Below are 25,524 nucleotides of genomic sequence, written 5' to 3'. Positions count from 1 at the left end.
TTGTTTACAATGTGTGTAATCGACTCGATTAAGTTCGTCGATTAGTTATATTATAAAATCCTGTTTCTGAAAATGCTGTTTGAAATGATCTGTTTATCTGTTTATAAATTGATTGTTGGCAAATGTTGTAGATTAATCAGTTTGATTAATACTCGTCAATTAAATCATCCTTGTTTATAGTTCAATAAGTTCATCAAAAGGATGCTGTGTATGTGTTGATTTCTGAGCATTAAGTTTCAGGGCATTGCCAGTATATTGACAATGCTCCTGTATTTGTTTGGATCTTAGTTCAATGTTGAAATTCAGTTTAAATTGTTATGCTGAATTCAGTGTAATGTTATTGTGAGGTTGGGTTTGAATTCAAGTTTACAAGGGTTGGTTAGATACAACTGTGTTAGGAGGTTGATAGGATTGGTTATAGCTGTTTAATTCAGAAAGATAATCGAGTTTGAACAGATTTTAAAATTTGTTTTGTATCAGATCCTGATTTCTCTGAGGGCAGTAATAACAGTAGGCTTTCAGGGGTACTATTGGGAATAAAACAGTGAGGGTAGTGGTGTGGTGATAGTGGAGTGTTAATGGCTCTTATTTAATGTAGTAATGGGAAACAAAGGGTAATGGGAGTACTGAAAATCAGGAAAAAGATTTGTAATGGGATTTAAAGTAGTTAAAAGCAGATTTTGGATATGATTTTCTGGTTTTTAAAAGAAGAAGGGGGTCCAGGCAGCACTAAAAAGAAAGGGGCAGACCTGTATAAATATAGGGACATACATTAGGAGAGGGGATCTGATTTTAAGAGAGAGAGAGATATAGATGAACACACACAGAAATACATATACACAGAGAGAGACAGAGAGAAAATCTGGACAGAAATTAAGAGAGGAAAAACACACAGAAGCAGAAACAGAAATCTGAAAAGAAAGAAGAAAAATAGAAAAAGAAACAGAAAATAGAGCACTCATATACACATAGAGTCTGAAATAGATAATAGAAAAGGAAAAAGAAAATCTGAAACATTGTTTTTCTGGAATCTGTCCGGGTCTGTTTGTTGATACTGCTTAGTTTTAAAATCTGAAATTCTTTAAGAAGCTTTGCTCCTGTGCATCTGGGTTCCTCGGGTCCTATTTTGTTGCTCAAATCTGTGGAAACACTGGTATTTTGCTGGTTTGTTGCTGCTGTCACTGCTGAAACTTACTTCTTCTACCCTCATTTCCAGGTACATATTTTTAAGACTCATGTTGTGAAAAGAACATTGGAAGAAAAAATGAAGTTTGGGATTATGATTATGTCTTTTACTCGTTTAAATCTATTAGTTTAAATTTCAGTTTTGTTTTAGTTATTTAACAGGGTAGTATGCTTGACATAACGACTATAGTTAATCATTCCCATTTGAAGTTCGCATAAGTGTTGTAATAGTGTTATATATTTCAGAATTTCATTATGTATAGTTGTGATTGAATTATCAAGAAATAGGAAATATGGCATAAAGTTGGCCATTAATTAAGTCTTGTGGCATTGTTAGTTAAGTAAAGAATAGTATGGAAATGGCAAAAACTATATCGCTAGCCTATTTTGTCAACCATCCGATTTAGTTGTAGATCAAATGATGTTAGCTTTATTTTGTTCATACATGGCCTAATAATGGTTATGTTTATAATCAATAGTTGAAAGATGCATTAGTACAATCCGCCGTTATGTTCATAATGTTGAAATAGGGTGAATAATGTTATATGTAATATCATCTTATTAAGTCAACAGGTAGATTTGTTCTCTTTCTTAATAACAAATGGCCTAGGAATTTATACAATGCGAAAGTTAGTGTTTAGCAATAGTTCACATAGATTGAGAATCAAATTGGCTTGATTATATATATATATATATATATATATATCCCAAACTCAATCATAAGCAGAATTAATCAAAATAATTTCGCCTATTAGATTAAGAACAAACGATGTAAGAGTAGATTAGATTTATAATGTGTAACAATTTTAAGAGTGCAAAAACAGCATTCGTTACAAATAGAATAATGAAAATTCTTCAAAAATAGCATTCCCTGTCATGAGTCAGATTTTTTTTAGTTTCATATACATTCGCATTTGAGTATACAAATACTGTATTTACGAGAAAAATGGTAGTATTAATCACACGTTGTTTATTTTATTCTTTAAATTAGAATGGCTCGGAGGAATATAATTTATACGCGAAAAAAAATATAATTTGCGATCAACGAGGAATTTAGAGACTAAAGAAAAATATTGATTTCTCATGACTTTCACATAAAAATGCATGGACATAATAAACAATTTATGGAAAATCTATACTACTATTAAAAATATTTTGTGTGATTAGGGATACGTTCGCGTAACCTGATTATATTTCTAAAAGCAAATTCGGATTATGCGTTCGCGCAACTTCGAGCGAACATTTAATAAAAAGGGGGTTCTTCGGAGAATATCAATATTAATTTCACATAACCCGAGATATGTTGTCCACTATTTAATCATACAAGAGCGACGAACGTTCTTAATTTTAAGCACAATTTCAAACATAAGTTTATTTTTTTATAATAAAAATAAACAAGAAATAATATTATTAACCTTTCTGTGTACACGTATGCGTGGCACGATTTTTTACAAAGGGAATCTAATACGAATATACGTACGCATGATTCGTTTACATAATTATAAACAATCTAAACAAAAGCGGTAATAAAATTGGGCAACAAATAAAAAATGTATTTAACAAATCAAGATAATTAAGCCAAATATAAAAAATGGTTAAGCGACCGTGCTAAAACCACGGAATTCGGGAATGCCTAACACCTTCTCCCGAATTAACAGAATTCCTTACTCAGGATTTCTGGTTCGCAGAATAACAAACAGAGTCATATTCTCCTCGATTCAGGGATTAAAACCGGTGACTTGGGACGCCTTAAAATTCCCAGGTGGCGACTCTGAAACAAATAAACAAATCCCGTTTCGACTGTCCTTTAATTGGAGAAAACTCCCTACGCCCCCCGCGGGGGCGGAAAAAGGAGGTGTGACAGCTCTGTCGACTCTGCTGGGGATAGAAGTGTGATTTAGAACCCAGAACCACTGGTTCAGGGTTTAAGTATTCGAGCTTAAAATAACTGCTATAGTTGGCTTTATTTATTATCTGATGCTTACATGATATATGCCTAATGTGCTAAATAATGTTTTTACCCCTTTAATATTATCTGAATTGTGTATATACAACTGCTACGAAACCCCCTTCTTTCTGAGTCTTCTGAATTTATGGTGCACACGTGCGCGTGGCCCACCTTTCTGTTAAAGTCATACCAAATAAGACGAAGTTGGGACAAGTAACTAGGCCGGGTAGACTTTCGTGCTCCCGGTACGTTGCCCCCACTTCGGCTCAAACTGTCCGTTTGGGTGAGCCAGGTTTAGAACAATATGCCTCAGGTTTTTCACCTAGAATAACTCAGCCATGTACCGGATCCCTAGTAGGAACGTCTATTTGTATCATGTACATTTGGCCTTGGAGACTCAACACAGGGGTTGGGTCTGTCTAGGACAGGTGAACCCAAGATGAAAAGACTATCCTGATGCATCCTACTTGCTACCTGTGCATTCATTTGCCTCGGATTTGCTTGTTGACCAACTTAATTGAAATCATTGTGAGAGCCTGAGGAATAAAATGGGTTGTTTTAGAAAATTCCCAAAAAATAGTTTTAAATCTTGAAAAAAAAGTGTTAAATAAATAAAAATGATCTTTTTATTTATGAATGTCATTTTTCAAAATGAGTCTTGATTATGTCTTTTGTTTGATTTGGGTTTGTGTCGAGTTTTAAACCATTTTTATAATATTTTTTAAATATAATGACTGTTCCATCTTTGTAAAATAAATAAAAGTATTGACAATTGCCTTACGTCCGAACTACGCAAGGTCTGATTCATGCAGGGGCATGATACGTAGGCAATCTCTATAAGATTCGACCACAATAAAAAATATATATAAGAAAATAAAATGAAATAAGAGTGAACAACAATAAGAAAAGCTGGGATGACACAAGCAGCCAAGCAAATGCATAATAGAAATGGGTTATTTGTCTAGGAGCATTGCATCTCAACGTGTAATTATATATGTGTTAAACTCTCAAAACTAACAAGTTTGCTCATTTCCAGAATTCAAGCAGTTAGTTTCTCTAAAGAGTATACTGGCATATTATCATTATCACACGAGATCAAAAGGACCAATACCCGAAAGTATGTCTATCCCAGATGTTGACACAGGTATTGAGCTAGAGGAGATGGATGTCGGGAAAATGAAAGAAGAGATGTTTAAACTCAAGCAGCAAATGGCTGAGATGTACCAGGCCTGGTCTACAGGACAGTCACCCCCATCTTACCCAACTAACCCTGCTCCATCAATGGCCCAAACTCAGGATAATCTTACCACTGAATTATCCCCAAATTTCCCCATCTACCAACACTACCGAGGCACCACCTCTCAGACACCACAATCTCCCCCTCCTAAACCAGTTCCATACTTTCCTCCACCTGTAACTCCTGTTTTTGTGACACCTCCCACAGCTACACTCCACAAATCTCCTAGTGAGCCTACATTCTAGGCCCAGGACAACCAATATTACCCCCGGAGCCCACCCTCAAAGCCTCCGAAATCCATTCAACTACTCCTCATTTTGACCTCCCAACCGAAATTGACAGGCCAGCCAAAAATGCTGAACAAGAAGAGATGTTCAGGAAGGTCAAAAGCCTAGAACAATCGTTCCGAGACATGCGAGGGTTAGGTGGGCAAGTCAGTGTAGCATACAAGGATTTGTGTTTGTTCCCAAATGTACAATTACCAGTTGGCTTCAAGATGCCTAAATTTGACCTATACAATGGGCACGGCGACCCAGTAGCCCACATAAGGGGTTTCTGCAGCAAGATGCGAGGAGCTGGGGGAAAGGACGAATTATTGATGGCTTACTTCAGTCAAAGTTTAAGCGGATCAGCTTTGGAGTGGTATACACGCCAGGACCATGGGAGATGGTACACCTGGGATGACCTGGCACAGGCATTCGCATACCATTTCCAATACAATCTGGAAATCATCCCAGATCGACTATCTTTGACAAAATTTGAGAAAAAACACAGTGAAAGTTTAAGAAAGTATGGCTTCCGGTGGAGAGAACAGGCAACAAGAGTAGATCCTCCTATGAAGGAGAGTGAAATGGTAGACTACTTCCTTCAAGCCTTGGAACCAACTTACTATGCCCATTTGGTTTCAGCGATAGGAAAATCATTCAACGAAGTAGTGAAGATGGGACGTATGGTGGAAGAAGGCCTCAAGACAAATAAAATCATGAGCTATTCGGCTATTAAGGCAACTACTCAAGCTATTCAAGGCGGGGTAGGAGGAATCGGAAGAAAGAAGAGGGAGGAAGCAGCGGTAGTTGATTCAGGAACTTGGTCGGGATCCAAAGGTTCACCTCCTTACTATAATCAACATCGACCTCACCAATCAACTCACCACCACAATTCACCTCAACACTACTATCACCCTTCGGAACCTCATTTTTCCATCAACCATGCACAAGCATACAATCATCCACCTGCTCACGCTAATTGGCGTGCTCCTGTCATACCAAGTACCTACCCTTATCCGCGAGCCCACTCCGGACCAGGTTTCACACCTAGTCCAGTATTCAGGGGTGAAAGGGGGCAGAAAAAGAAAACCTACACTCCATTGGGAGAGTCCTACACTAGTCTGTTCCACAGGCTGAGACAGCTGGACATGCTAAGACCAATACAATCTAAGCTACCCAATCCTCCTCCAAAGAATCTGGACTACACCATTAGCTGTGAGTATTGTTCCGGTACACCAGGCCATGATACAGAAAAATGCTGGCATTTAAAAAATGCAATACAAGAACTGATTGATACTAATAAAATCGAGGTTCAAACCCCCGAAGCTCCCAATATCAACAGATTCTACACTTTTGTACGGTATGTACTGATACTACACTTCTGTACGGTGTGTACAGATTCTTTGAAGTGGAGCTGTTGGTAACGTTGGGTGCTGCTTCGAAAGATGTTCGTGCATTTCGGATATAGCTGCCACTTGTACTTGGTAGCTTAGGTTTTACTATTCTGTTTATGTATCTTTCGAACAGAACGTGTGTTTATTCGTACTAAGTTTTTAAATTCCAAGTCTTAGAAGCTCATGAGTCGGACTACCAGGTCTTGGATAAATTTGTAAATATTCAGTTATCTATTCTCTATTCTCTTATAATCTCAGTTGAGTTCTATTTACTGTTAGTTGGCTTACCTAGCAGGTTGAGTTAAGTGCCATCACGACTTGTGATTTTTGGGTCGTGATAAGGTGGTATCAGAGCACTAGATTCGTAAGTTCTACGAGTCATGAGCAAGTGTCTAGTAGAGTCCTGCAGATTAGTATGATGACGTTTATACCTATCTTCGGGAGGTTATAGGGCATTTAGGAAAAATTTCCCTTTCTTCTTTCCTTATCGTGCGACCTTATTTTAGCTTGAAACCTACGACTTTGACTCTTCTCGATCTCTCATATGTGATGTTTTGCGCTCAGTATTCGGTACGTGTCGATGATCGGTGATGTTGTAGATAGATTATGACGGGTTATGGATGCTTGATTATCATTGCGATGTGTTGTCTAGCCTCAAAAGCAGATGCAATGTTAAATCTTCTAGCCGTTCATTTGGGGTATAAGGCAGGTTCATATGTTTGGTTGGTAAGCACGGATTTGGGATTATTGGCTGGTGGCCAGGCTATTGTGACTAAGGTGGGTTCATGGCAAGGTGTCGATTTGAGTATAATCGGTGGACCATCTCCTGTATGATGAGTTTGGATTGTGTCTCGTATGAGGTTTCCATTCGGCGGAGTGCATATGTCATCAGTTTAGAGCATTTGGGGAAGTTGTTTTACTATTGCAATGATGGGTAAGCGCTTGGCATAGTCTTCTAGGTGTTCTATGATCAGCATTGCAGGAGTTTTGAAGTATTCAGCTAAATAGTCGTGCAGTATCGGGGCATGCTGTAACGATATGGTACTTTGGGTTGCTGATGAGGTGTTCTATGGCTTCGAGCTAAGTGGTGGAGTCTGCTAATGACGATCGGATTGTAGGATCTTAGGTTGTATCAGTTTCCGGACCAAGAGATTGCTTGGTTATTTCTTTGAATGGGCATATGCTGGTGAAGCACGGGTTGCTCGACGCATATTAGCTATGTAATGAAGATTAGAGTAAGATAAGTGGTTATCGGGAAGGTTCTTGAGAGTTCCAAGTCTTATGTAGCCTTTAAGGATTTTTGAATTTTTCTACGGGTGGGCTTGAAAACGGTAACGAATGGTAATTGGATCTTCGGTATTTCCTTGTCAAGAAAGGTCTATAGGTCAATGCTAGGGTAATGCAAGAAATGGCTTCGGGTTCCCAGGAAGTTCCCTCGGGCTGTTTATATCGGATTGAGTTACTCTCTGGTTGGCGGTCTGCGTGACTCGGTTGAGTTAGAGGGATTGGTTCTGATTACTTGATTATGTGTTACTGTGTTCCAAAGAATTTATCATGGTTATGACCACGGGCGGAGCTAATTTTTTCCACAGGTATAGAGGCTATATTGCCTGTGGTGATGTTCTCCTGGATGAAGTTAAATGAAAGATTCTTGGTTGATAAGGTGTTCAATTTGCTTATGGTTTAGAGTTGGCTATGAGATTCTCATAGTGCTGCGAGTTAGCACATTAGAGGCGATGCACCGTGTGGGGTTGAAAAGTTGCATGTACAAGGTTGCAGATAGTTTCGGAGGGAAGGATATGAGTTCTTGATATCTCGGACAATTTCGGGTGTTTAAGGTTTTGTTGGCACTATATGTTCCCATCGGAGTAGAGTTCGTCTGTTAGAAGGTACATTGTGTTTTGACTTATGAGCAATTTTTCCATGGGAAGATGGAGTATGAGTTACATATCAGCCATTTGAGTAGCGAATTTGGAAATTGGGTATAAAGATTCTGGTATCGTGAGGTTTAGAGACCGGATGTTCTTGTTGGCAGACTATTCCTTAATTGTGAGTTGTGAAGAAATGTGGAGGATTGGATGATTGATGGTAGGTGTTATGGAAAGGTTGTTATAGACTTTTGGAAGGTTTATTACATATTGAGGATGATCGGAAATTGGTTTGGGAGTTGCTTTTGAGCTTAGTGAGAATTTGTATTCTCTATCGGATTGAATTTGTTTGTTCTTGCACAGTTGTTATCACATGTATATCATCAGGCGGAATGGATGTTATTCACGCCTGGGTTTATGTTATATGTTTCTCTTTTATACTATGACGGATTGTGAGGGTTACATGATTCTTCGCACACATATTGTGATTCAGTTTAGACCTCATGGCACTATGGGCGAAGTGGCATTTGTGATGTTGATTTGCTTACTGCATCATAGTTGTGCTTGTCTTTCTCAGTATTATTTGTTCCTAATGATTTTCCCCATAGTTATATTTTTGTGCACTTTATTGTGCTTAATGTTGACGCACATGTGATCAGTGAGCCCGAGTATTATGGCTCGAAGGGTACCCTATGTGGATTGATATGATGGGATCGGGTTGCACGCCGCAACGGTACAGTGGTGAGATGAGGATCCTTATTTATATTTCGTGTATTTTGCTTTCACCTTGTTGAAAATAGTTCATAGTAAAATGCTTAAATTTCCCTACCTACTTAACTTGCTTAGTAGTTTTCTTACTGTTATCTATCATGTCTGAATTACTACTTGTTAGTGTACAGAACCGGGTTGTGTGGGGATCTATATGATCATTGTTGGTACTTGTCGGTGTGGCTGCTTGTATTGGCTGAGATGAGGCTTCTAGACCTGAGATTTGCGCTATTGTATTGGGATAAGGAATGTTTGGAAGAATAACACGATATTTTTTTGAGGATTTGGATAGTGGCCCTGGTCGGGCGAGTGAGTTTCTTGGATTATTGATCCGATGAGTGGTTAAGCAGTTATGCTTGTTTCTTTCATCATCGGCAGGGTATGAAGGTTTTGTACGAGGTTTTAATCGATATGAGGTTTGCTACCGGCACCAGATTTGTTTTGGACAGTAATGGTGGTCAGCAATTCCTACTGTGAGTGTTGAAGTGATGGGGGTATATCATGTGATTACATCTTGGGTTATGGTTATGACATGATATAGCTTGTTCAGACTTATATAGTGTGTAGATGTGGGATTCGGGCCTTGTAATGAATTCTGGATGATAGAGATTGGGTTCTAAGGTTTAAGGACCAATGTCGAAATAAGGATCTCTAGTTATCTTGAGTTGGCGGACTTATGTGGATCAAGGTGACGTGGGATCACCCCCCACATTGATGCATAGTAAGGTTACACCATGATTTGATAGCTTTGGAACGACTCCTGGCACGTTCGAGGACAAACGTGTGTTTAAGTGATGGAGGATGTAACGACTCGACTAGTCGTTTTGAGTATTTGCGCTTCGCTCAGTAGTTTATGGGCGTGAGTAGCTCTGTATGATGTATTTTGACTTATGTAAATCGTCAGTTTTAGTTTTCATGTTATTCGGGACTGATTTAGAAAAATGATTCTCAACTAGGGAGCTTTAAATTTGAAAGAGTTGACCGAGCTTGACTTTTTAGTATTTGACCTTAGATTGGAATTTTGATGGTTCTATTAGCACCGTTGGGTAATTTTGGACTTAGGAGCTTGTCCGGGTTGTGATTTAGAGGTCCATAGTAGAATTTGGCTCGAAAAGGCGAAAGTTGAATTTTTTGAAAAGTTTGACCGAGAGTGAATTTTTTGATATCAAGGTCGGATTTCAATTTCGGAAGTTGGAGCAGGCCCGTAATGTCAAATGTGATTTGTGTGAAAAACTGAGGTCAATCGAACGTGATTTGATGTGTTTCGGCATCGGTTGTGGAAGTTTGAAGTTCATTGATTTTTGGATTGAGGTGTGATTCGTCGTTTCGATATTGTTATGTGTGTTTTAAGGGCTTGATTAATTTCGTGTTATGTTATAAAACTTATTGGTATGTTTGGACGTGGTCCCGAGGGGCTCGAGTGAGTTTCGGATAGGTTTGGGTTGTGTTGCGCTCGCTTTTTTTAATGTTTCGACGTTGTTTCTTCAAGCATAAATGGTACTACATTAAGCAAATGAGCTCCAATTTCTGTTTTTATTGAAGCATTAGATCCGCATCGTAATTTCGGAGCCATAGCAAAAAGAATCATCGAATTTGGACATCATATGAGGAGTTTATGGTCATTTTATTAAGAATTGGGTTGCTAGATTTTTTTCAGATTAATTACGAAATTGCTACTGACTTCGTATTTAAAAATTTGCACTATTTTCAAATATTCAAACCAATATATCTCCTTCAATATAAGGTCAAATGGAGTGATTCAAGAGCCTAACTTGACTAAAATTTCACAAGGAATCCATTGGAGGCATCAAAAACGAGTTTTGAGATCATTTGGTAGAAGAAACGAGGCAGAATAGTGCTAAAATAGAGGTTTTATTCATTTAGCATATTTTGAGTTGGGGAGCTCGAAATTGGGCAATTTTTTAGGCGATTTTCACTATATGAATTGGGGTAAGTATTTTTTACTCGCTTTTGGTTATATTTCATGAATCTATCTTCGATTTTAGCTTTTGGTTGATGAATTTTAAAGAGAAAATTAGGGGTTTTGGCATAATGTTTCATAATATGAATTTTTGAGTTTTGAATATCGATTTGGAGTCGGAATTGAGTGAAACTAGTATGGTTGGACTCGTAATTGAATTTGTTGTCGGATTTTATGAGTTTTTGGGGTTCCGAGGCATGGCCCCGGGTGTGATTTTTGGCCAGATTTGGGATTTGATTTAGGATTCGATCTTTATCATTTGGAATTGTTTCCTTGGGCTTTATTTGATGTATTTGAGTTGCTTTTAGATAGTTTTGAGTCGTTCAGAGGTCACTATGCGCGTGATGGCATTTTTGGAGCATCGCATGGCTTGCTCGGTATTGTAATTTGCTTGTTCGAGGCAAGTGTTTTGCCTAGCTTTGTTGAGGGAATTTTTCCTCCTATTTATCATTGTTTGCTACATGCGGGGGTGATACATATATGAGGTGACGAGTGTGTATGTATGTGCCAGGATTAATCATGCTCGGAGGGTGGATTATGTTATATTTGTGTTTGTAAAATTCCGTGACATACTGCTTAATGCCTTACTTGACTCTTAGATACTAAGGACATAATATTAAATGATAGAAATCAAGACTTAGTTTATTATAACTTGATCAAACTTGATGGAAATTGTGAGAATACATTGATGTGTCTAATTTGGTCACCTCTATGCGAAATTATTACTACATTACTACAACTGATATTTTTGTGATGCTAGACTCTATACTTGTGTTGTGGGTCATTTATGAGATACGTGAAAGTATTTGAATAATACGGTACTTGAGGGTTGTTGAACCATTGTTAACTTGAAAATTTGTGATTTGGAATTTGTTTGGAATATTCGTTTGAACACTCTCCTCAATGTTATTTATACTTTCTGCCTTGCCATTTTATTGATATTCATATGCTTGGTAAGGAAGATTGTGAAGCACGAAGGGTGATGCCATGTCATTTTATATTCATTATCATATGAGGAAGAGTGTAAATCACGAAGGGTGATGTCGTACCATTTTATATTTATTATCATGTGAAGAAGAGTGTAAAGCACGAAGGGTGATGCCATATCATGTTATTGAGAGTAAAAACATGAAGGGTGATGTCGTGCCATATTATTTGGGAGTAAAAGCATGAAGGGTGATACCATGCCATATCATTTGAGAGTAAAAGCACGAAGGGTGATGCCGTGCCATTTAATTTATATTGTCATGATTGTGTGCTATCGAGAGGTCATGGTATGATGGGTGTTTCCGTGCAGGCGAGGATGAGGGACATGCATTATATTTGATATCAGTTTTTCGTGTATACGTTCATGTCTTTACCTTGAACTGTTATTGTCGTAATTATAAACCTGATGTGACTTGTTGATGTTGTTCTGTCATTGATCTCTATTTCAATTGTTGTCGTGTTGCTCATACCTTCTACTTGCTTAACTTGCAAATACCATGCATATTTCCTGTTTTTATAATTATACTCATATTATATCTATTCTGTAGCACTTAGTATAAGCCTTCTACCATGTTAGCCATTCATTCCCTTACTTGTCAACTTGTAAAGATCACGTGTTTCCGTCTTATTTGTTATATTTGTACTTAGGCCTTCAATATGCTAGTTAATTGAAGTGATATTTCTTGTTTTCTAAATTGTTGTTAGTAGTCACGTGCTTTCCGCTTAGTGTTTTACTGTTGCCCACATGTGTATCTTTGTCCATTGTTGTTAATTGAGTATTCCCTGCTTTGTAATTTATGTTATCGATATTTCTGTCATCTGGTTGGTTCTGTTACTCGTACATTTGGGAGGATGAGTTGAACACACAAAGGATGTTGCCGTGCTAATTGATTTGTCACAAAATTATTCATATATATGGTGAGGCAAAGATAGAAGCACGAAGGGTGTTACCATGCCGTTTGATTCGATATCTTGGATATACTTCTCGTACCAGGAAAGATTGTAAATCTTCTTCTGTGATTCCTTTTAGTAATTGTTGAATGTCTCGCCAAGTTGTATATGGCACTTTTAACTGTTATGCTTTGAACTGCTTTACTGTTAATCTAATGTACAGGTTATAACAATAAGCATTTTTTAACTAAAAGCATCGTCACTACTTCGACGAGGTTAGACAAAATACTTACCAGTACATGGGGTCGGTTGTACTGATCTACACTTCTGTACGATGTGTACAGATTCTTTGGAGCGGAGCTGTTGGCGATGTCGGGTGCTGCTTCGGAAGATGTTCGTGCGTTTCGGATATAACTGCCACTTGTCCTTAGTAGCTTAGGTTTTACTATTCTGTTTATATATCTTTCGAACAGAACGTGTATTTATTCGTACTAGGTATGTAAATTCCAAGTCTTAGAAGCTCATGTGTCGTACTACCAGATCTTGGGTAAATTTGTAAATGTTCAGTATCTATTCTCTATTCTCTTATAATCTCAGTTGAGTTGTATTTTTGTTAGTTGGCTTACCTAGCAAGTTAAGTTAGGTGCCATCACGACTTGTGGTTTTTGGGTCGTGACAGTTTCATTTATGAGACTATGAAGACTTCAAGAAATATTCTCCTTGCGTGTCCACTAAACTTGTTCAGAGTTGAATGATTTTGAGGTTTGTATCAATCGATCATTGTTGTCTCGACAAAATTGTCCTCGGCCTGTACTATCAATGTCATATTCATACTTCTTTATTTTGAAAGAACAAGACCTCAGCTACACTTTGATCTTTTTACAACAAGTGATTCAAGACGATAGAGTCTCGTGCTAATAACGTATCATGAATAATAAAAGAAGAAGAATAATATTGCAGAGAAAAGTAAGGAGAGAGAATTCTTGTCGATTTGGGATGAATTATAATAGAATATGACCCTTCTATTTATGGGGAATAAGTGACTTAGCCACCAAGTAAAATACCTACAATCTCTCTAAAATATAGACATTCACCTTAAATAAAACTCTATTTATAACATATATAATCTTGTTGGAATAAATGATAATTTTGGAGTTTATTATTGATTTCTACTAAATATTTCGAATAATTGCAATTATTAATTTAAGCTTTTGAAAGCTAGAGATATAATATAGAACATTATTATAGGATAAGCCAATTCGATGTCATGATTCCATTTCATCTGACCGATCCCCACAACCACCAATTGGATGTTAAATATCAACTGTAAAATTGGAGATAAACATCAAGACTTTTGGCAAGCTGTTACTTTTTCCCCAATGGCTAGCTTTTAAATTTTGATCAAGTGTTGTAAGGAAGTGAACAAAATACACTTAGTATTTCAACCATTTTATTTAAAGGTATTTAATTGGACACGAAGTTAAAAAAATACCTTAAAAAAATATTATGATCTTAATATGTTATGATATTTTTATATTTACAAAGTTATGTCACTAATGATAAAATGGGAATTCTAAGACTAAACTGATTCCAACAAAAGAAACGTTTCATGAACAGAATAAAAATGAAAGTATATCGTATAAAGTGAGATGGAGTAATACATTTGTACGCGAAGTACCAACTCCATCCACCTAACACATTATTTCATTATTTTATTATATATATATATATATATATATATATATATATATATATATATATATATATATATGCCCTTTCACCTTCTTTTAAACTTGGAAAAACCATCTCATCCTCCCAAAAGCCACTCTGCCTTTTGACACGTAAATACATGGATGGGCTAGAAATTCTTGGCAAAAGAACAGTAGAAGAAGCTTACAACTTCACCAACATTCTTCCAAAATCAGAAAATGATTCAAAGTCAAGTACTCTACTTTCTCTCTACAAAGATATTCCTCTTAACCTCACCAACAACACCTTTATACGCCTTTTCATGCCATCAGATCTAACCCAAAACATTAAGCCACCACTAATTATATTCTTTCATGAAGATGGTTTCATAATTTTAAGTGTAACTTCTGTTATTTATTACATGGCAACAAGATTATACCATTACACATGAATGATTGATGTGGTCGTTAGCATTACCAAAGGGTGTTGATATAGATCATGAGTATTCTAATCCGCTGATCGAAGGGTCCGAAATGCACGAAAAGATCGAACGGTTTACCAAAATGTTTGATCAGAGGGTAGGCAATTAACCCACTAGTTGATAGGCAAAAGTAATTACTCCTCTGTTTCAATTTAGATGAAACACTTCCTTATTAATTCGTTCAAAAAAGAATGACACATTTTTACAATTGGAAATAATTCAACTTTAAACTCTTCATATTTATCCATTTAACCCTTAATAAGAAGCTTTTATAATCACACAAATGTCATGGTCCCACAAAGGTTTTACTCCTTAATACTTTTAAGACCATAAATTTCAAAAGTCTTTTTTTTTTTCTTAAACTCCGTACCGAGTAAAATTACCTATCTAACTTAAAATATAGGGGGTAATAAAGTTGTTAGAGACACGTGGAGTGCACGTGGTGGAGGAGTTTTATTGAAATAGAGTACGATGGTGCTGAGATATTTGATCCTCAAATTGCCCAAGCCTTTTATGACTTGGTCAAGGATTTTGTTAATGCTGCTAGTACTCGAGCATTTGACAGCAATAACGCAGGCAAATAAGTCAAGCATTAAGAATGAGATCAACGATTCTAAGTTCTTTTTTCATTATATGGAAAGACTTTTACGTCTCAAATCTATCTACTTTATAGAATTCATTAGGTACTGAAGCCACCTTTTCATGGCAAGATCACAAGTGAAAAGTACACAATAAGTAAAGGCATAATACAACCGAGACATTGGACAAAAAACGAGATTCAACTAAATTAGATACTTCTGAAAGTATGTTGGATCCATCACTACTTAAAGTAAATATTGCATAATCCTCTCCTCTGAGAATTAAGAATATGTAGGTGCTAATACTCCCTTTTAACAGTATCATATTTCCCACACAACAGTTCTCTTAGTCTACTCAGCCGCTGGAACAATTCATTAGTCCTCTTCTGCTAAATGAAGTAAACACAAGCGATAGTGAGCTTATTCAAGCAGCCATTCTATGCAGTAGCGGATGTAGCTTTTGACAATAAAAAGAAGTGTACCCACTCATGCATAGAAAGGACCCATAAGTTATAACCTTGTGTAACAAGTTGAAATAAATAGATCATCAGAATAACTATCACAATATTTAGCACAGAAAAAAATATCATGATCTATTTAGCAGAGGAAACAAAATCAAAGATATGATATAGTTTGAGAAGACAAACCTCAAACCTAATCTAGAGGATATCTCCTAATGGAGCATGAAACATAAAAGGGCATTCTGGTGCACTAGGCTCCCGTTACACATGAGGTCCCGAGAAGGGCCGGACCACATTGGGGTCTTAGGTACGCAGCCTTAACCTTGCATTTCTTCACGAGGTTGTTTCCGCGACGAACCCATAACCTCCTGGTCACATAGTGGCACCTTTGATCCTTGCGCCAAGGCTCCTCTTCAGGATCATGAAACATAAGAAGAAACTATATTCCTTCAACTCCAGAAATGCAAAATACAGCATCATCTAAGTGGCTAAACTTGCACGAGCCACTTCGATTTAATTCAACAATACACACCAGTTATTGTTCAAAGAATATACTGAATCAGAATATTACAAACTCTCCTTCACCCTAATCATACATCTCCATGCAAAAGGATTGGTTGCTGGTGAAAAAGGCAGCAGACATCAGAACCGAAAAACGAATACAAGTGAATCAGGCGAAGAATAAAGAATCAAGGGGGTTGTTTCAAAACGGAGACAAGAACATAGCTGTATATGGAGCTCTTCTGTCAAGACGGTCATAGAAATGTGACTATGCAGAGCAGACCAAACTGCACTTTTAAATTCATCACTCCTTCATTCACCTAGTTTGCAGCTGCGAATGTATGGATGATCAAATTTAATATATTTTGCCCAGTATGACCTGTACTTTGTCATTGCCAACTCTAGCCATGGTTTCATGTTCCCATTGTAATGTATCACAGCTGCATTCTCAATTTCTGACCTATCGATGCTTGGGCTGTAACCCAAACCTAGAACATGCCATGACTTATTCAGCGGATGTGTAAGCCCGTAAAATGTCATTAGCCCTGGAGGTAGTGTCCCTAGCTTCCAGAGGACCCTGTCTTCATTCTAATGCAAATGAAGAAAAGAAACAATCAACTTAGTAAGATCCCCTGAAAATTAAGATTCTTCTATAAGTGTGGTATTGGGAGAGAGGCATACTACCAAATTTCACTTCAAGTAATCAATCTCTGTATTGGCGTAAAGGAACATAAGATATATGGTATAATCAACATTCTGAGCCGAAGTAAAAATAAGTTTCACATAATGGAACTCAGTGTAAAGGTACCAAAACATAATGTAAAAAATAAATATCATAGGCTGAAAGGAAGGTATAAGATCTCTCACCATGTTTTGCCACTTGTGATAAATACCAGTAATATCTCTCTTCTTCCACTCCTTCAGATCAAAGATGTTCATCCCATATGCCCACCCGCAAGCATTTGGATCAAAGTTTTTGGCAATATGGGGATTTGAAAAATTTAGATACTTGTCAAAACGGTGGAAACTCTGACCACATGTTTCAACAGCACCATTTACTTTTTCATGAAGATTTACAGACCATAGTCCCGTCAAGTCTTTCTGAACAACAATATCATCATCAAGAAAAAGGATTTTATCTAATTTGGGATAAATCTGAGGAAGATAAAATCTGAGGTGATTGAGCATTGAAAGATATTTGGGATTCCGGTACTTCAGATTAGAAGAACTAGTTGATAGCGTGGTGGAATGTGCACCCTTGAAATAGTACTCCTTCATAGCAGCAGACTCTAGCTGCCGTAGGACAGGACAGTATGAAGAATTAAGCCACTTGAACTCGTCTACATTTTCAACATGGATTGTAGCTTTTCCAGGAGGGTTCAGCAAGAACCACATATTCATAGCTCCAAAATTCAACTTATCAGTGACAAGATGAAATACATGTTTTGCTTGTTCCTGCAAAACAACAAGTGGTATTTTCAATAACCCGATATTAGCTTCTAAAATGTAGCCAACATGTTTTCTGGTGATGTCACTATCAGAAACATGCAAGATATTTAAATATATAAAAGCATAAGACTTATCATGCATTTATGAAATGCTTGTAATTGGTACCGAGGATTGAACATCATCAATTGATATCAGAAGAAAAGTAAAAAAGTCTCTCACGCATATCCATAGTAAAGACAAAAGACTGCAATGTAGATAATGGTCAGGATAATCCCAAAGAAAATTCTTTACCTTAGCATTCATGATAGTTGAGTTGACAACAACTGAAGCAGCCAAAACATTGTCAGAGAATAGGGCATAATGGAAAAGACGGGGATTTTCCAGATTCTCACGTCTAGGGAACTTTCTTTTTTCAGGAGGGAGGAGGTAATAATCAATAGTCAGACGCATGGATAAGCAGTGGATACCATTTGGAATAGTCTTTGCAGCTAATTGGCTCAAAAATATGCTCTGCCTCTTCAGACTTCTAACTTGCTCATCGGCAGACTGCAGCGTTGCTCTCAGCTTCCCAGTGACAAGCTTGCAGTCATAGAGCTGCTCTTTAGCTTTTGAAAGCACTTGGTCCATTGATTTAATCTTCTCATGTGCACTGTTTGAATACAGGAACATGAATGAGTTAATCTTTCCTTTACAAAACAGGGACAAATGAACAACGGTCAAGTATCCAAAGGTCAACAAGAATCTGCTACCTGCGAGTTAGATCAGCATCAGATGTTGCTTCACCTAATGCATGCTGACTTTCTTTAAGCCGATTCTCTAACTCTTGAGCCAAGCCAATCTTTTTCTTCATTGTTGCAATGCTTATATACAGCCTTGCCGTAACCATTTGGTCCCGCATCAAGCGTACCTTTGAATCAGTATTCTCATTTTCATTCTCTTTCCTCCATATGCTATACTTCCCCAGCACAGCAGAGTCAACTGACTTAGAGCGTTCAAGGGCAGCATTTTCAAGCTTTACGGTTACCTCATCATCTTGTTTCACTAAAGCAGCAGCATGCTTTTCGCGTCTCCTCTCTCTCAATTGCTGCATAGCACTTGAAAAGTTATAATAGCACAACCAGCTGAGGTATACAAAAGGTACAGGGGAGGATAGGAGAGAGAGACAGAAAGAGTGAATTGTAACTGAATGTGTCATCTCTCTCTGAGATAACGGAAGTGCAACAAAAGTAAATGCAAGTATAAAGTGGCTGATAATGATAGTACCCTTCTGGCCAAAAAAGCAGGTGCATCCAAAAACTGGGAATGATCATCTGCTTGGAAAAAAGTATATCTAAGTATTCATACATCTGTGAGGCACTCAAAAGTTGCCAAGATCTGAACAAACTATACCATCTACAAGATCATCCTGTTTGCCTCTGGAGATCTCTGTTTTGACATATGCAGCTATCTGATTTGGCTCATTTCCCTGTGATACATCCGACATGATAACAGATCAACATCTTGCAAGTTAGATTATTTTTCAGCAATAACTAATGGGAATAATAAAATATCCAAGCTTCAGTCTGACTCTCATTCTGACCTCTACATTATTTGTATTGCTCTTGGCCAAGCTTTCTTCGCCGACAGATTGCCATGATGCAGACAAATTCTTCTTTCTGAATGAGTCGAGACTGAAAGGTCCTAAATCATCTGCACTGGCTTTGATGACATCAAATACCTAAAAATATGCTCAATTATTGAGAGTTGCAAATTATTCTATTCTAGATGGAGACCAAAAGAACTGCTAAAAACTCAATTACAAAATCAAAATATTAGAAAACTTGCCTTTGTTGTCAACAAAGGTTTAGAATGTTGCAAAGAAAGCCTCTCTCTCCAATCTAACTCCTGCACCAGTTCTTCTTTTGATGATGAAACCAGGACAAACTTCTTACTCAACTACAATCAGCATCTTGGATCCTAATACAGTTAGTACATAATAAAGCTGGATACCTGCTTACTTGAAGTGGTTGAAAAATCACTATGATCTGTAAAAGGAACACAAAGTTGGGCTATTACAAATTATGCAACCATAGGAGGCTGTTCTAAGTGAGACAATTAAATACAATTTATGTATGTATGTATGTAAGCATGCATGCATGCATGTATATGTGTATGTGTTTGTGTGCGCGCGCGCATGTGAGTTGACAAATATATCACTAAGTGTTTTGGCATACAATACACTCAGTACCCACTTTGAACCACCACTAAAGGGGCCATTACCTTTTTCACTATGAGACGTGCTCTGACGACAGTAAAGTGGTGCCAGTTACTCAAACAATGGTTTTAAAAGTGAAAATCGTAACAAAAAAAAAAGTGACAAGGTCCAGGGGATTGAAGCGTAAGTGTTTAAATGAAACGTACGTTTTTTTTTTTTAAGTGAAGCACATATTTTGGGAAATATTAAAAATACCCAAAAATATATGAATATGGTACTATAATAATTAAATTACGATTATTCATTATTATTACAAATTTCAGCATCAAATACATAACAATGCCGATATTAATTAAACTCCTCAAAGTTGAGATTTAAATACAATAATCTCATCTAAACACTTCAATTTCACTTTCTTATAGGGGCTAAACTTGCAATTTATGCATTATGTCTACTTTGACTTATCCAGAAACTTAATGCATTGTACTGGATTAAAACTCTGCATCATGAACTACTCAAGATTGCATATCAGCTAAATTGGAACAGCACAATCTTTGTGCTTTTTTACTTCAATAGAATGTTTACTTATCCCAAAAAAAGGGGCATAGCAGCTAAATCCATACGGAGAGCTAAAAAACAGCATTTGACATACACAACAACAACAACAACCCAGTAAAATCCCACCCAGTGGGGTCTGGGGAGGGTAAAGTGTACGCAGACCTTACCCCTACCCCGGAGGGGGTAGAGAGACTGTTTCCGGAAGACCCTCGGCATTTGACATACACATGTAATTTTTTTTCTATTTTTTTCCTAGCCCTCGCCATAAACAAGTACGTATTAATATAACCCAGCTCTATGAAGTCAAGAAATCAGAGGAGCAGCATAATAAGCAAAATCAAATTCTCCTAATGCATCTATCAACGATAAAAGAAGGTAATAAGAGCCAAAAGCCAATTTTATTGTCGCATAGACACTTCCACAATTTTAACGTCTTAGATATAATGTTGTCTTAGAGGTATGGAGGCAGACCCTGGAATTTAAAGGTTGCAAGTTGAGCAGGACCAAGACAGAATACTTAGAGTGTAAGTTCAGTGGCGAGACTCAAAGAGGGGAAGGAGAGGTGAGGCTGGACTCGTAGGTCATCCCTAGGAGAGGAAGTTTTAAGTACCTTGGATCTTTTATTCAGGGGGATGAGAGATTAACGAAGATGTCACACATCGTATTGGGGCGGGATGGATGAAATGGAGACTCGCTTCCGGTGTTTTGTGTGACAAGAAGGTGCCACCGAAACTTAAGGGTGAGTTCTACAGATTGTTGGTCAGACCAACGATGTTGTATGGGGCTGAGTGTTGGCCAGTCAAAATCGCTCATGTCCAGAAGATGAAGGTAGCAGATATTAGGATGTTGAGATGGATGTGTGGGCACACCAAGTTAGATAGGATCAGAAATGAGGTTATTCGCGACAAGGTGGGTGTGGCCCCTATTGAGGACAAGATGCGGGAAGCGCGGCTTAGGTGGTTTGGTCATGTGAGGAGGAGGAGCACAAACGCCCCGGTGAGGAGGTGTGAGAGGTTGATAGTGGAGGGTCTACGGAGAGGTAGAGGTAGGCTAAAGAAGAGGTGGGGAGAGTTGATTAGGCAAGACATGGTGCAGCTTCAGCTGACCGAGGACATGACTCTTGATAGGAAGGTATGGAGGCCGAGAATTAGGGTAGTAGAATAGGTAGTCTAGAGTGTTCATAACAGTAGTATCGGCACGCAGTCTCACTTTCTGTTGGTAGTAGGTTTTTATGACTAACCATTATTTCCTTTCATTGTTGATCACCTTAATATCTTGTTGTTTTTATTATGCTTTTATATGGCTTTTTGATATTGTCCTTTCTTGTCTATATTTTCATTAATGTAGTGCTTATGTTTTAACCGAGGGTCTATTGGAAACAACTTCTCTATCCTCACAAGGTAGGGAGATAAGGTCTGCGTATACATTACCCTCCCCAGACCCCACAGTGTGGAATAATAATGGGTATGTTGTTGTTGTTGTACATATAATGTTGTCTTAGGTTAAGCCAACTTAAAGATACTCTTATATATTGTCCGTTATGGATCAAGCACACACGATTTTCTCCAAGAAGTCTCACACCATTAAAGAGTATCTTTACACTTTACATATTGCTTCTTTTTCTTATCAACTTTCAACATGAGACTTCATTCGCACACCCAACAATCTCCCCCTCGAATTAAGTTCCATAAGACCCATCACCACAATTCTTTGACTTATTTGGATATTCACAATGTGCCACCCACATCATCCGAGTTCTTATGGCCACCAAAGCCCACAATCTTCTTTTTTGTGTGTGCATCCCCAAGCTAAAGGTAAAAGTAGTAAATCGGTGCATAGACTAGGCTTCATGCTATCACTTGGGCATCTCTATACTCGTTGCACCGAACAATTGGCTCAGATACAATTTGATGAGCTAGACCAACCTAAATACACTCTTAACATGATGTATGAAGTAGAGCTACACATCCGTTTTGGTCCAATCACGCAAGATTTTTTTTCAAAAAGCCCCGCACCATTAAGAGTATCACTACACCTTTATATGTTTTTTTTTCCTTACTAACTTCTAATGTGGGATTCTGTTTGCACACCCAATAATATAATAGTTAGGAAACTGTATTGATAGTTTGTATACTTGAGCAACAGCGCATTTTTTGTACTCTATGTGTAATTTTTTCAATTAAGGAATTGAGGAGTTTGTCACTATGAAGAAATTTATAGACTCGTTATCCACATTTAGCTCTAATCCATACATTATTCAATTAAAATTAAGCCCCAGGGGCTTAGGTCTAGTGGTAGGAGTCAGCGCGTGATTTGTGGGTTTGGCGCACGTTACGTGTTCAAATCCTGCCACAGACAAAAGCATGGCATTTAAGTGGAGAAGGGTAGAGGGGAGGGCCATTACCCGACTAGTTTTGGACCTTGCTCCAATAGCCATAGGGGATTTCTCAGTTATCAAAAAAATACTATCCAACTAAAATTAAAAAAAAAAAATTAAGTTAATCTCACCAAATTCAAATCAATAAACTCAATGAAAAAAGTCTAAAAACACTTTGGGCCTCTTCACAAATATGAATCAAACATTCAAACCCAATGTTGAGTACTAACATCACTACAAAAAATTGAAGATAAACGAAAACCCACAAGTTTAGATTTATTCATTTGAAAAACTAACCCAGCAATGTGGAAAATATACACTAACCAATTGAAGTAGAGCTGTACAGGCCCAGAAATGAACAGAACACGAGAACCACAATAGGGTAGCCTACACCAGATAATCCCCTCTTCAATGCCATATCCTGTTCACATAAAACAAAAACAAAAAAAATCTCACATACAAAATGTTACCCAAATTAGATTATGTACAAAGAAAGTGAAATATAGAGAAAAATTGTTACATCGGAATGTTACAGAGTTCTCCTGCTAGAAGAAGTTCATTACCCAAAAAAGAAAAAACAGCGAATCTGAAAGTGGAATGCCTGGGTGCCTTAAACAACAATGTAATTATAACATCGTGCCCGATAAAAGGAAAGAAGTGTCTTCGAGAACCAGAAAAGGGAGAACAAGGAACGAAAGCGAATCTGAGAAATTGAGCGAGAGAAAATGGAGAGATCTTTTTCTCTCTTTTCTTGCATTTCAATTTTTTTGTTTTTCTGGTTAAGTTTTAACTGTAAATATGGTACGACACCGTTTGTTGGCCTACCTATAGCTGAAGCTTATAATCACGTGTTACTTGGGGTGGTTAAATAGATTCCTCATGAATAAATTCCTGCATCATTAATCAGAGTTATTATTGGATTAAGAGGATAATAATGTACACCATGAAACGGGAGTAATTTCTTTTTTTAATAAAGGTGATGTTTGGGTCAAATTTACATCTATTAATTATTGGGATTTTTACCTAGTCATACTATATTAGAAACTTGTTTACCTATGTTCTTTATGTTTTACAGTTTTTAATAAGTATTTAGGTTTTTCTTACAACTTGTATACATTGCTTCTTAAAAGGCTCTCACCCCATTATTAGTGCTTTTAATTAAGGGATTCAATTACATCATTTTCTTTTTTTCCCTTCTCCTCTTCTCTCTCTTTTTAAAAAAAAAATCAAAATTCCTTAATCTACATCCACAACCTCCATCTTCTCTCTTCACTATTGCCTACAACTTTATATTATAAAAAATATTCAGAAATTGTATGATAATTGTATCATAATTGTAGTTGAATTGTATCAGACACATCAATGCCTAAAACACAAATGTATCATACTTGTATCACAATTCAATCTAACTTGTATCTGATACATTAATATCCAAAATAATATCTGATACAATACTAATAAATTAATATACAATTATCATATTTGTGATACAAATTGTGAAATTCATCACAATTTCACAACTGCTCGTAACATATATAATTATCATACATTTGTAATGCAAGTCCTGCAAAAAATATGATACATATACAATTATAATGCAATTACGATACATTTCTAAAAAATTGTGATACAATTATGATCTTTATTTTCCTCAAGTTTCAATCACAACTCTACATTAAACATTTAATATAATAGTATTAGTATTGTATTAGTGTTGTATCCACAACTTACCCACAACTTGATTGTAGAGCAAAATTTTGAATTTTTTTCTTGAGATTTTGGATGATTGAAAGAAAGAAATCGGATATCAAAAGATGTGGAAGAAAAAAGAATCTTCACTTTTGGGGGATAACAATGGATGATTGAAAGAGAGAAATCGGATATCAAAAGCTTTGGAAGAGGAGTGAGTAAGCGAGAGTTTTGGGTTAGAAAGATTTTGGGCATCAATAGGCAAGGGAGAATTTTTACGATGGGTAAGTACAAAATTGAAGATGTTTTTGTAATCCTTTTGGAAAAGGAAGAGAATCTTAAATGTAGAGAATTATGTGTAACTGATACGCTATATTTAAGGTATGTTGCATTTCCTCTTTTTTATGGTTTTGTATAAAACTAGTAAATATAGGTATATAAAGTAATTAACAAGGAACTTAAATAAATGTAGTAAATAGGTTTCTATTATAGTATAGCTAGGTAAAAAATATTGAGTATTTTTGTCACCCAAAACTTAGATAGATAAAAAAATATTACCTAATTTATTTTGTCTTTATAGGAATTTGAACGCAGATCTCCATGGTTTTCAACTTCATCGATGAGTTAATAAATAATGTAAAATATTAGTAAGCCATGTTACATGAAACCATTCTTTAATCATTCAAGATACCATATTTTGTGGTAAAATCACAATTTAATCTGGTGAATCCATAATTCTTTACTCAGTGAAGAAGATATTAAATGTAATAAACATACATATCATAATAATCGTCTTTTAATAAGCCTTTCTATAAGAGTACAAGTTGTTTAATATTTGAAATTGATTAGTTAAAACTTGAAAATTAGTCGATTTAGCATTGATGGATGCCGTATATGTTTGCCACAATCTTGCTTGTGTAAATTATTGTGCTATAAGCCAAATAATTACTTAACTACATGGCACAAATTATAACAACGATAACCATGCGACTGTTGGGAAAATTAGACCCGTAAAAATAATA

The 25,524-nt window shown here is 36.8% G+C and overlaps 1 protein-coding gene across 3 annotated transcripts; it reads right to left on the bottom strand.

Annotated features, from left to right (window-relative positions):
• Positions 1-16,156: 16,156 nt before the first annotated feature.
• LOC104226974 (polygalacturonate 4-alpha-galacturonosyltransferase-like) lies at positions 16,157-23,579 on the bottom strand. Of its 3 annotated transcripts, none has more exons than XM_009779094.2 (11): positions 23,334-23,579; positions 23,138-23,234; positions 19,674-19,708; positions 19,509-19,568; positions 19,264-19,401; positions 19,074-19,149; positions 18,948-18,994; positions 18,434-18,768; positions 17,976-18,333; positions 17,103-17,690; positions 16,157-16,823 (listed from the first exon to the last, which is right to left on the bottom strand). In XM_009779094.2, the coding sequence occupies exons 2-11, from the start codon at positions 23,229-23,231 to the stop codon at positions 16,548-16,550; spliced, it is 2,007 nt and encodes a 668-aa protein (XP_009777396.1). In that variant the 5' UTR covers positions 23,232-23,234; positions 23,334-23,579; the 3' UTR covers positions 16,157-16,547. The 3 variants fall into 3 exon arrangements, with proteins under 3 accessions (XP_009777396.1, XP_009777397.1, XP_070009129.1); XM_009779095.2 differs by having other exon boundaries at positions 23,377-23,579; XM_070153028.1 differs by lacking the exon at positions 23,334-23,579 and having other exon boundaries at positions 23,138-23,327.
• Between the last annotated feature and the right edge of the window lie 1,945 nt (positions 23,580-25,524).

This window comes from Nicotiana sylvestris, chromosome 8, assembly GCF_000393655.2.
Source record: "Nicotiana sylvestris chromosome 8, ASM39365v2, whole genome shotgun sequence".
Classification (NCBI taxonomy): Eukaryota; Viridiplantae; Streptophyta; class Magnoliopsida; order Solanales; family Solanaceae; genus Nicotiana; species Nicotiana sylvestris.
This window is presented reverse-complemented; position numbering and strand designations above follow the sequence as displayed.

Bases quoted from the DNA above. Each gene is read 5' to 3' on its own strand.
- LOC104226974 (XM_009779094.2), bottom strand. From the start codon at position 23,231: ATGGCATTGAAGAGGGGATTATCTGGTGTAGGCTACCCTATTGTGGTT. The intron at 18,995-19,073 runs GTATAGTTTGTT...TTTTCCAAGCAG, and splicing joins ACAGGATGATCTTGTAGATG to ATGATCATTCCCAGTTTTTG. The intron at 18,769-18,947 runs GTACTATCATTA...AGTGCTATGCAG, and splicing joins CTGCTTTTTTGGCCAGAAGG to CAATTGAGAGAGAGGAGACG.